Source organism: Mytilus californianus, unplaced genomic scaffold, assembly GCF_021869535.1.
Source record: "Mytilus californianus isolate M0D057914Y unplaced genomic scaffold, xbMytCali1.0.p SCAF_1, whole genome shotgun sequence".
NCBI lineage: Eukaryota > Metazoa > Mollusca > Bivalvia > Mytilida > Mytilidae > Mytilus > Mytilus californianus.
The window spans coordinates 15,669,799-15,683,514 of record NW_026262581.1 but is presented as its reverse complement, the minus strand read 5'-3'; the positions used below and the strand labels follow the sequence as shown (position 1 = coordinate 15,683,514).

Sequence of the window (13,716 nt, the reverse complement as noted above, 5' to 3'; positions counted from 1 at the left end):
TTTCCTTAATCATCAGGAATAACTTGGCCAGTCGGATTGTATATGAATTGGGAATTTTCACGAATGCAGTCATGAGCCGTAAACTTGAACTCGTTAATATTTATAAAACTGCAAGACGCGGCAGAACTCATTGTGTCGAATTTTTTTGGACATTCAAAATATTATTTATTCTGACCATAGAATTATCAATACTCCCCATTAAAATAAGTCATCTTTGCACATTATTTTTATTTCATAAACAAAATATAAATATACTTCTTTTGATTTCTATCAATAAATAACAACAATGATCCTTCAAATAAATACTATAGATTCGTGAAACAAACTCGACATCATAACATCATAAACATCATATAAAAAGATATATCAAAATATCAATGAAAAAAAAATGAATGGTATGATTTTGTAATTCCAAGATATTAATGTTAGTGAAATTTTAATAAATCCATGCTACATGTGAGTTTTGATATTACTTTCATAATATACGTGTATAGAGAATTTTAGTCTCAAGTAAATTTTCCTAATAAATATGTAAAATACTAGTATACAGTGAATAATTCAGGAAAACATCAAAATCGAGAAACATAAGATAATATCGCAAACTGTATTAAATGAATTCATTTAGTAAATACACTTTATCATACAAAGATAGGTATACAGGGTATTGTTTGACAAATGAATGTTCAAATGTGAAACAGGGATTAGGGTGGTAAAACTGTCTCTCTATAATTATGTTCCTCACACATTAAGCAAAAAAACAAGAACAACGTTAAAACTGATCAAAAATCAATTTGGAGGTAAAAATTACTGTCATTTTTATATGACCTCTAAAAAACTTTATTACCCTAGAACTTTGTTGCAATTTAACGAAGTACTGTTTACCTTAAAACAAAAAATGCTCAATAAATGTATCTGTTCTATGTTCATTATTATGAAGTATATATGATTTATATTAATCATACAAAAAATTATTAAAACAACATTTTATTTAGAATAAAATCTGCTTCAACACAGACCCCAACCCAACATTCTAATTCATACTTTTACAAATAGATTATATAGACTTTGAACATTAAGTTGATGTGTTGGACGTTGAACATCCCAACCGACTGATGATACATGATATGCACCATACTATGTGGTTTTCAAACACAAAATGCAATAATAAGGAATAAATCTACAAACACAATCTTTATAGGAGTGTAAAACATCATTCATTCAAAAAAGCTTACAAATATCACTATATTTCCCAGTCTAAATTATCAACAGATGCAGCATTATAATAAGAGAGTCTGATAGCACGTTGTCGTTTTTCCATTCCGCGTTGAATGCCCCTAATCATTTCAAGGTCTTGTTTTGAATACCGAGGGCGTGGCATTCTCTGTCGAAGTATATGTGGCGACTGAGACCGACTACGAATGTATCTTATTCCCGGTCCTGGTCTTGAAACAAGGATGGGCTGAGAATCCCGCCCTGCACTATGACTCCTCATTTCATACTGATATGGTGAACGAAGGTCTGGTCTTCCTCGTGCTGGTGGCGTTATGCAATCGCTTTTGAAAACCAATCTTTGTGATGTCCATGATTTTTCACTAGAAAAAGGTGTGTGGGGTGAGAAGGGACTTGAATATATTGCTTTAACCCTTTCGTGAGCTAAATGCTGATCTTCTATACCGAACTGGTTCGTACTGTCCTCATCGTCGTAATCTTCTTGACTATTAGTAGACAAATGGTTTTGTGATGACATATGAGGTTCATTTCTCATCCTGTTAAAGAAAACAATATTAGATCATGTCTCTTTGGTAACATTACAATCGAAGAATAGAGGAATTGATTTTTCAATTTCGTTATTTAATACATGGTACAAACTTTTACATCAGAAGAAAGACAAGTTAGAAAATTCTATTTAGAGTCGACACATATTTACAAACAACAATAAGCATGACTTATGAAAACTCTTACAATCGACTATAAACAGCTATATATCTATTTTTTTCGTACACATTTCACCTCAAAATCTCCTGTAACTTATAACGTGTAATGAGAATTGTCAGGTTGCATGCACGTGTAACGAGAATATTTTCAGGTCGCATGCACGTGTAATGAGAATATAATCAGGTCGCATGCACGTGTAATGAGAATATTATCAGGTCGCATGCACGTGTAATGATAATATTATCAGGTCGGATGCATGCTTTTCTCTACTTGAAAAAAGTGTATGAAACATTAGAACGAAGATATTAACGATGAGGTGTGGCATTAATAGAAGTATAAACAATATATAAATCAAGTGCCAAAAATAAATTTATAAGGGTTGCTAACATTATTTGAATAATTAACATTTTCATATGTCTCAACATTGTAGAAAATATGTTATATGAGACATAAGTCATCTGATTGTGACATTATTTGAATTGAAATAATATCTGCTTTTGTTTGCAACAAAAAACGAGGTATGCTGTTTCATGTGTTTTGACAAAAATGCATTGCTTATTCTTAAATAACAAACCTATTTTCGTTATTCTCCATGCTTGTAACAGACAGATGAGGTGTGGCATCTGCAAATAAAATCGGTGAACTAAGTTAAAGTGTAAATGATATCCAAAACAACAACTGTACATAGCAATAGTCAGATGATATAAATATTTAAATGATATTCGAAAAAAAAAATATAAAAAAATACGCAAGCGCGAATAAGAAGGGACACTTTAAATAGTTATTTATGCGTACAGCAGAGTAATACAACATCAGAAAAGTATTTAGACGGAATTACTGGTTGTTGAAATAAAAACCCGCAGACAATATACTTTATCCTTCTTAATTTCAAAATTAGTTCTAGAGTCTAAAGAATATTTCATGATTCAAACGACCATCATGAGTGTTTATAAAGAATACTGAAGATTACAGCATGGATATGTTCTATGCATTAAAAGAGATATGTGTATAAATTAATGAGAACAGCAACCCAACAACAAAAAGACAATTTTAAAAATCATTTTCATTTATAAAAAAAGAAAAATTAAAAATCCCGCCTGTCTAAGCTGGATAGAGAAAAGGAGTCTAGTTAAGTGAGGTGTGGGGTATGTCAGTGATGCATGTTTACATAGCTTCGGCTGCTGGATAAGAATTATTGTCACATTCCCAAACAAATTTTGTCAATATAACGGAACTATAAACAACTGTCATACAAGTGGGAGGTTTAGCTATCTGTAAAACCAGGTTTAACCCACCATTTTCTTCAGAAAATGACTGTACCAATTCAGGATTATGACAGTTGTGTTTCACTCATTCCATTGTTTGATAACGTTCGATTTTGTCACGTTTTATGGACTTCCCCTTTTTGAATTTACCTTGGAGTTTGGTATTTGTGTTATGCTTTTTTTCAATTTTAAGAAACTTTTATTGGAGTGATGTTGTCTCCTGTGAGTTTGTTCTTAAAACTTTCGTTTGTTATTTTTAATTAAAATGCAAAGAAGTATCCAATTTTATGTAACCGTTGTGAAGAAACCTAATTTCGATTATTCAAAACTTCGTATAACAAAATTTGGTGTCGTCTATTAAATGGTGAAAGTTCATACTAAATGTTTATATTATTTCACCAAAAAAATATTAAGAATAATTTTGGAACTTATCAAATTACCAGGCTTATAATTGTGTACGCCGGACGCGCGTTTCGTCTACAAGTCTCAACAGTGACGTTCGAAACAAAGAAGCTAAAAGACAAATTAAAGTACGAAGTTAAGGAGCATTGTGGGCCAACAATATCGAAAATTTTGCAAAATACAGCTAAGGTAATATATTCCTGGGGTAAAAAAATCCTTAGTATTTCGAACAATTCAAGTTTTGTAAACTGTGAATTTCAAAATGACTCTTACTAGGTATTGACCCCGTCACCAGTAAATGGATTTCTAAGAGTTAAGAACAAGAACCTAAAAGATGATTTTGAATATGAGGTATTAATGATATAGCTTAATGCAAACAGACATCACGCTGAACAATCTATTTCACCATTGAATTGTATCCAAACGTTCATATATTTAGATGTGGTAACTCCTTTTTTTTTGTTGGAGACCGAGAGATGGTATAATCTGCTATAACATAAAGATTGTGTTGGAAAATTCAGATATAATATATCAACTCGTATTCATAATTATATAATTAAAGAGTAGTTAAGAAAAATAACATAATGAAGATATATTAAATATGTAAAAGTCTTCTTTCCTGGTTACATAAAATAGGTTAATATTTAGTCGTTATTTCCCACGTATATGTACTGTACATAATATTATTGTATTATTATTTTCTCAGTAACAAGTTACTGAAAATAAAGGTACCCATTCAACTAGTCATTTGCATTAGACCTGAAAGTGGGCTTAAATCTTAAATTAAGTCACTAAGCTTGAAAGGCAGATCAAACTGTCAATCTATAAATAGGAGCCAGGGACTCTTTTCACAAAAAATCTTACGACTAAAATTGATCGTAAGTTATACTGAAATGTTCATGACTTACGAGAATTTTTACTCGTAAGATTTTTTGTGAAAAGAGTCACTGCATTCTTACGTATACATTGAAATATCTTCTGTTTATATGTGTCGTAGTATATCTGTCTCAATGACCAATACCCTACGCATGTTTCTTTATATTCGCACACAAGTAATGTGATTGTAGAACACTCTATGTCAGTGAGTACAGAACACATTATGGAAATCTTGAGACAAGTCAAGGCGACTTCAAGGCTGGTTTATTAACCAACATGCATAAAACGGATTGCTTGGTTCTTGATTTACGCCCAGTTATGAATATTTGATGGATATTCAAGACGAGATCAACTTAACAATTAATACATATATTCGGTAGGTTCTAAATTAAAGAGTAGGTCGACCGGATTATTTGGGCGGGAAATCCTGACAATCATCAAAATTTTTGAAAGGCAAATCATTTGGCCTCCAAACAGACCACTTGCGGACTCCTCAGACAGTTTTTACAAAGAATTTTAACGTATAGAGTGTGGCAGTCGGCCTACACGAGGTATCGATTTAACTACATCACAAATAAATTAAGCAATATGATATCCATAGAATGTAAGTTGAGAGTAAACATGGGCGTAAAATTTGATCAATCTTTCCTTGGATTAAAAACTAAATAAACGCCAGTAAACCGTGAAATATGGGTCGACACTCATCTTCTTGTACATGTTCAAGAATCACCTGCAAGCCTCATCATATACTACTGCAGACGAAGGCACTCAGATAGAAATTTTCAAATTCGTCGCTGCATATTTGTAATGAGAAAATGTTCATGACACGCAAAGCAATATTTTCGAGAAAAAAAATTCAAGTATAACTTTGTTGTTTTTTGTGGATAAAATGAGACGAAAATTAGAAAAATTATCAATCACAATGCTACCTATCCTAGAGAAATCGTTAATACGTTCTACTCCTAATAACATGGGAAACTTTATTGAACCAAAGCTGTTTTGCATGAAAACCAATCAGCAAGAAAGGAATGTCCAGAAGACAGCAGAACATTTGACTACTAGTATTTACCACCAGGATTGCTGCTTTCGTCAAAGTATTTAATCGGTTTAAAGCGAAATGGAAAATTATAAAATACTTTATAAATTATCTCTATTATTTTATTTCACGCTGCCAAAGAAATAAAAAGAACATTAAATTGTCTACTTTTAAAAGTATTCATACCGTACATATCTGGCATCATTGACTTTTTGTCGTCAAGTACTCACTAGGTCATCACAGAAAGAGTCTTTGTAAAAACATTTCTACAAGTGTCAACAGTAATAGCCGTTTACTTTGAATAGGAAATTCGTAATTTGATAATGCATTATCATGAAATACCCCTGAAGTCACGTTTTTGTTAGGATCTGAAATTATTTTCTATAAAAGATCTCCCATATGTGAAATGATCCATCTTGCAGGAAATCTGTTTTATCCAAGAATTTTATGGACAAAGCAAATGAAGACACTCTAACAAATGTTTTTGTGTGTTGTTTTATTTTTTACAGTAAGAAAAAGATATATTTGGGCCAATCAAAAACCCTCAGTCACAGAAAAACGGACAACACAATGACCATCAGTTGGCTTATAAAAGGTGCATTAAAGAAAATTCTGTAAATCAGTAAGAGTAAAACACTAAACTCTTAAATAATACCATAAAACGTAACAAAAACATAGTACAAGGGGGGAAAACACCAATAAACAATACAATACCGTACCAATGAATAATCCCAGATACTAAACCCAAGCTCATAGGACTTAATTAACCTGCTGCTTTGAAATCATGCCATCCAACACTCTAATGTCTGCTGATGTAATTCATAGACATTTTAAATCAACCACATTTTCTGATGTGCCTGTCCAAAGCCAAGAACCTCATAAATATTTTAGTCCTTTAGTGAATAGTGTAACATTAACTGAATATTCCAAATTTTTTTGACAAAGGGCTTAACCTTTTGTATAGACTATGGCGTATTATTTCACACTGTAAGTTCTACTCTAGCTGCATATCTCATTGATGTTTTTTTTTTTTGTAATATATATTGGTTTGCTGTTTCATTAAAAAATGCCACAAATAACCTCTCATTAAAAATGTGATTTTAGTAAAGTAACTACATTGATCTATATTCCCTTTAGAGATAGTAGAGATATAGGGGTCAGGATGAGTGTACCTATGACTGTTCATTAATCAGAATATCCATCTGAACCAGTGAAAGGATTTTTATGAAATTTTCAAAAATTGTTTGATACTGGTGTTCTGTTCCACCACTCTATTTGTGATAACTTATTGAAGGCAGAGGCATATAATACAATGTATTATATGTCTCTGTTGAAAGCTATAATCCTTGTAGTTTGTCATATCTCCAAGTGATCCCTTGAATGGGTTGCTATGAAACTTTAAAATCTTCAATGCATATTGTGTCTCATTTCTTATTTATCTATTACTGAACTCTGATGAGAGAATATATAGGTTATGACAGTCTACTCAATGTATATCTATAACTTACAAATGTGTATTTCGATAGTTGCACAGTATGAAGATATTTCTTTGGACCAGTGATATACCAAAAACTTAATATATTTTATCTAATAAAGTATATGACAGAATAAGCAGATATAGTGGCATATAAAGGATCTAGATACAGCTGAATATATTGCAAACCTAAATCCTTCAATTTGCATAAACTACTAATATTTCACTGTCCTCTTTGTATACTGCCATTGTAGGCGGAATTGAAATTCTTTCAAAAAAAAGACATGAGGGAAGAATATCTTAAATTTAAATAGTTGAAAATTAAAACTTTAAAAAGCATAAATGTCTGGCTCACATGAAAATGATTCAAGTCAAATACAAATCAAATCAAACCTTTTAAAATTAGCATCGTGTCAGAGAGTCTTACATTACAGTCTTTGAAAGATAAGTCAATTTAAATTTAACGTCAGACATAAATGAAATGAGTATGGTTATCCTACAGTTGTCCAATTACTACTCAAGCATCATGCTCACTTTTACTAGGATTTCTGACAAAAGTAGTTTATACACAATGTAAAAACAACTAATAGCCAACAATAATCTAGAGAAACTACCTGATTACCATGACTACGACTACATGTTTGCTTTAAGACCTTGACTACTATGCTTTCAGGATAAAGCATATATGTTGTAATAAATAGCTGCACTAGGATATATTCATCTTCTGCTTTTAATTATTTGTTGAAAAATTGTTAATGATTCTGACAATAGAAGTCCAAAAACTATGTAACAACAGAAGCTTGTCCTCATCAAACCAAACATTGTAAAGTTGTCAAGTTACATGTATTTCAATTCATGATCAAATGGTCGAATTACTGTACAACAAAATTTGTTAATTTACTGCATGTTCCTTTACAAAAATTAATTTCCTGAGTTGTTATATATTTCCCCTGATATAACAAAGTTTTAAAGTTGTAGAGCAATGAATTTGTATCTTTTTATGTAAAAAAATGTTATCATACGGTACAACCATATTTTTTTTCATTTATATGAAAAGTGTCACAAATGAAATCAAATATTCTAATTTCAATTCGTATCTAGACCCTTCATTTGCAATCAAAAATTAATTTAGGACCCGATCTACCTAAACCAAACAATAAAATTACCTTTTGCATTAGTTTCATGCTAATGATTGATGTTATACTTAAAAATACATTAGAAAATTGCTCCTGAACTTAAAAATGATTGACAGAGACATTTAATTTCCTACAAAAATTCAAATCTAATCATCAATTTGTTTTAGGAACTGTACTATTGCATTAAATTAATTTTGGTGCTGAACGTGTTATAAAATAATCAATTCTTACATTGTATTCTGTATGAACTAGAGGTTTCTATGAGTCTGAATGACTCACCTGGTAAAAGTATGTCAATATATAGATATTTAATTTCAACCTTTTTTTAAGATTACCTTTTTTTTGTCTGATTATTAATCAGACACTAAATCATTCAATTTTTTCCATAAACAGTAAAATTCTAGCAATTTTTTAGGAGTTTACACACCAAAATCATGTATTTTGAGAATGAAAGTTATAGTGGGTAAAGTTTGGGAAGGCTACATGATTTTTAATTAATTTTCATTAGGAATGATCCTTGTATTTGCTCCTGAGGAATGCTAGAAAAAGGCATGTGCAGTACTTAAAATAGTTTATTCAAAAATGTAATAAATATTTGTATAAAACTATATAATAAATAAAACAACAATTCATCTATTCAAAAGTCATGACAGTTTTTATAATGAGCAATCTGGTAGCAGAAGGGAATTACACAAAGCGTGCACACATATACCACACTACACACCACCAAACACCAGTGATGGGAGTCATACTAACCATCATCTGTCACAAGTCTTTTTATGAGCATTGTTAGACGTTTTGTTTTTGTTAGTGACATAATCTGTTTGTCTGATAATGTTCTCACATCTATACCATCAATCTGAAAAAAAAAAAATTCAAATCAACAAACTAAAATATACAAATAAAAAGAATTAATTTCTAGTTGCTGTTTTTAATAAAAGTAATTTTCTAACTTAATAGTAATATTATATGTCAGGCATGAAGTTGGATGGACAGACACACAGATGGACAGACAGGGTATAAAAAAAGTAATAAAGTGTGGTATGATTGCCAATAAGACAACTATCCACCAGAGACCAAATGTGTGGATTTTATTTACTAAATGACACTAATAAGACAACTATCCACCAGAGACCAAATGTGTGGATTTTATTTACTAAATGACACTTAGTGCAGCCTTTAAACAAATAGAAAATAACTATCTTCTAAAAAAGATTATATTGCTCTCTGCCTCTGAAAGATGTCAATTAATAAGATCATCATGTCTACATACACACTGTGCTTAAATGTATTATGCTTATGTGGCATCAACAAAAGTTTTTATGGTCATTTCTCCAAATTATTAAACAAAAATAGAGGGAAAATGGAACATGACAAAGAATGTACATGTAGTTTACTGACAGAGGAATAGACAAACTAACAGACACTGCATCATTTACACTCTTAATATATAAACTGAAAGCTCTGTCATTGTTATCAAATAAAATTTGAAAATAAAATAAACAAGAATGTTTCCATAGTACACGGATGCCCCACTCACACTATCATTTTCTATGTTCAGTGGACCATGAAATTGGGGTCAAAACTCTAATTTTTTGCATTAAAATTAGAAAGATTATATCATAGTGAACATGTGTACTAAGTTTCAAGTTGATTGGACTTCAACTTCATCACAAACTACCTTGACCAAAAACTTTGACCTGAAGCAGGACAGATGGACAAATGGACGGACTGACGGACGAACGAACGGACGCACAGACCGAAAAACATAATGCCCCTCTACTATCATAGATGGGGCATACAAATTTACATTTAAATCTTATCTGATTTTAACAGTTTAGCCTCTCATAAGCAGCATTAGAAAAAACCTTTTCACAAAAGAAAAAATAAAATATATATCAGTGCATGTATATGACACAAAAGTTCACCCTGACAATTATAAAGACACAGAATTTCTACAATATTTCTCATTTAAGATTTATTATGTATGTCTTCGCACATTTTTAGAAAGTTCATGACTTGTTGAACAAAAGAAATTATTTAAATCTTCTAAAATCAAACAATAATTGAGGATATGGGCTCTTTAAAAGTTTGTGTTACACTTATTGCCTTTAAAGTATACGGTTATTTGACAAACATCTAAAATGGTAATTATTTTGAGTAATATTTTTAAAACTTACTTAACCCTTAAACCACACATACATTATTATTAATATAATATTTTAAATATAATATTTAAATAAACATTAATTTTGATTACATTTGTACATCTACATTCCTTAACTTTAACAACTCTTTAACCTCTAACCTCTAGATCTGTATTATGTTCTATGGTATGTATTTCAACTATAGCATTTTATATTCATATTTTTCATATTCAAAAGAGTTGGAATCTTGAAAATGTTAAGTGTGTCTTCTATAGAAAATAAAATGAATGAAAACATCACTTATACCTTATTTACAGCATATATCGGTCAACCTCACTAATTATGTCCCTAAAGTGTATTCTATGAATGGAAAAAGTTATTAATTAGTTTTCTATATTATTAATAGATTTAACTGTTTACTGATTGATATTCAAATACCACATTAATTTTTTTTGGATAATTGCAGGATCTGGAAAGATATACCGGTAGTTTTCCCCTGTGAAGAATTATCCTAGACTGTTTTGAATTTTCATTTTCTTCAGTGTTTATTCCCCAAAGTTATCATTATAAATTGTAAATTACACAAATCTTAATTATTTACATAGACAAAATGAGGATACAAATGTTGATCAAAAAATTTAACTTCCTGCAATGTTGAAAGAAAAGACATTTATTTTAACATGATTTTTATGGTTATTTCCACAAATTTGTCCACAAACATGTCTGGCCAATCCTCTTTTGTCTATTACATACATTTTTCCTAAAGTTATTCATGCTTTTTATAAAAAAAAGGCAGAAATGAGCACCTATATTCCTGAATCATTTTAATGGACTTTTAACCCTCTAGTAATTGATCATAAAAATTATCATTCAATTTATCTAAAAACATAAAAAATTAAAACATTTATAGACAACAATAAAATGATTCATAATGACAGAAAAATATAGACTATACATCCTATTCTTTAGGCAAACACTGAAGTCATACTTTGAGATGAAATCTGATATGTATAAAAGAAATTATGTTTGCTGCCCCCTATCAAGCCTGCTAAAAAAAAACCACTAGAGTGAATTTCATTTATTTGTACATTGTACTAAGTTATATGAACTTTGATCATGTTGATGAGTTTTATACAGACCCCAATTGTTTTTTGTTAATGCATGGTAGAAAGCGAGAAAATTTAGTTTTAAACTATTTTCATTCAGTTAATAGTAATAGAATCAGAAAAAAATACAATTACATCCCAACAGATTGTACTGAATTATTCAACAGTAGAGCACAAGTAATGGTATGACAAACTAACTTAAAAAAATAGATTGGTATCCCTTCAAAGTTTATTGATCCTGTTTCTCATATAATTTGTGCTCCTTAATTTGTTTGCGGTAACTAATATGTCATGAACATTAAGCTCTCTCCCGGCATATCAATATAATGCCAGCATAAAAGGACAGTTTGTAAAGAAAAAATCATTTGTCTCACCAAAATAATATTGTCTATGTTTGTATCATATATACATTATCAAACAAGTACAGTCTACATACACTGGCTGCTTATTTGGTGGAGTAAACTTTAAATAACACTGGAAGCCAGAATAAAAGTAATGTACCTTTACAATGAAATCACCAACACACAAGCCTGCTTGTTCTGACGGCGAGTGTCTGTCAACTGCTTTTACTTTCAAAAATTTACTCTTCTGTTTCCTGTAATAAATACACATCCTCAATTATACAAAATCATATAAAGATTATGCCTACAAAGTGCAATTTATAGACTCAGTAAACAGGAACAGACACTTGCTCTGACTGAAAGTATGACTAGTTCAAAAGGCCATTTGAATAACTCAAAATATTTGAGCATATTTTTACTCCAATAAATTTGAGATTATTTCTGTTAAATGATTTGTAAGCTTGTCCAACAAAATCAAATTTGTCTAAAATGTCAGACTTTGAGATGTCTATTATCATAGCTATAGTGTCATCAATTAGCATAAATAAGCAGCGTATTTGAATTGACATTGATCATATGCATGTATAAGAAAAGTAGTGAAAGATGTACTGCCATAACAGTTGATTGATTGATATTTGCTTAATGTCCAGTGGCAAATGTTTCATGCATGTTCAGGACGACTGCTATAATGGTAAAAATCTTGTAAAGATGAATAAATAATTTTCATCAAATTTGTAGGAAAATAAACCTTCGTCATAACATGTAAAATAAAATATTTGTTCTTATCATTTAAAGACTTGGTAAGAACTACACCCAATCTAACAGAAAATTCTGGGTGGGATTTACATATTGTCGTAAGGAAAGAATCTTCCAAAACACACATTATGATAAAAGCAGAAATTCAAACTTAAAACTTAACCCAAAAGGACACCATGAGGATGACACATCCAAAACATAAGAAGAGTATAATGGTGGCCTTCGGCTGTTGTCTGCTCTTTGGTTGGGTTGTTGTCTCTTTGACATATTCCCCATTTCCATTCTCAATTTTATTATACTTTTGCAGAGCTAGTAAAAGATGCTATTAACATGATTTCAATACAAATTATTTATCTGTCTATAGTATGCCTTAGACTTTAATATCTATCTTGTGACCTACATCTGACAAACAGAGTACTGTTATAAATGGATTATCTGAACCTTAATAGCAGAATTATGATAAAATGTTTTAAATTTAGTCACAAAAAGTATCTATATACAACTGAATAATAGACAATTTCCCTTAAAAACTATATGCATGAACAGTTGACATGAAAATATAATAAAAAATAGAAGTTCCCTTTAAAACTTTATCTGCTACAATCATGTGACTATAGGAGCAAATTGATACAACACACTGAATATTTTATAAACTACACCATACAAATCTATGAATAAACAACCCCATAACAACAGGAAAAAATAGTTTTCTCATTGAATAAAAAACTTAAGTCTTGTAAAACGAGATTAAAAAGTTGCAATTTCATCACGATCAAATTACACAATACAATTTTGATAATTGACTTAACCTTATAAACCACTTTTCTAAAGTATATATAATGATGGTAATAAATTTTACATTCTGATAGTCAATATTGAAAAAACGGATTGTTTATTAGGTCAAGGCAACTAAAAATGCCTTAAACATGTTAAAAATCAGAATAATTAGGGTACATATGTATTTGTTTCCTTTTTTAATCTGGTAATCTTTGCTCATTGTATACAAATATATTATATTGTGATATAATTTCCTGTATGGAGTACCTCACAGATGTCAACCAATCATTTAATTCTGCTTAAAAAAATATATTTTGTATTTAATAAGTGATGTCTTTCAGGATGGAAATCAACCATAAAAGTGGACGAGAAACTGTTTAAATACTTAAGTCTTTTTTGTGTTTTCTGTCTCATTGACATATATCTCACATCCCATTTTATTAGATATCAGCAAAAGTAGTCCTC

General features: G+C 30.3%; 1 protein-coding gene across 8 annotated transcripts in view; it reads right to left on the bottom strand.

Annotated features, from left to right (window-relative positions):
- Positions 1 to 213: 213 nt before the first annotated feature.
- The window catches only part of LOC127709459 (harmonin-like), a 37,799-nt gene continuing 24,296 nt past the window's right edge, over positions 214 to 13,716 (bottom strand). For all 8 annotated transcript variants that reach the window (XM_052215295.1, XM_052215375.1, XM_052215558.1 and 5 more), the window contains 4 exons: positions 11,879 to 11,972; positions 8,881 to 8,983; positions 2,510 to 2,558; positions 214 to 1,766 (listed from right to left, as the gene is read on the bottom strand). In XM_052215295.1, the coding sequence (XP_052071255.1) occupies positions 1,241 to 1,766; positions 2,510 to 2,558; positions 8,881 to 8,983; positions 11,879 to 11,972 (772 nt within the window). In that variant the 3' untranslated portion in view covers positions 214 to 1,240. The remainder of the gene's footprint in view (positions 1,767 to 2,509; positions 2,559 to 8,880; positions 8,984 to 11,878; positions 11,973 to 13,716) is intronic.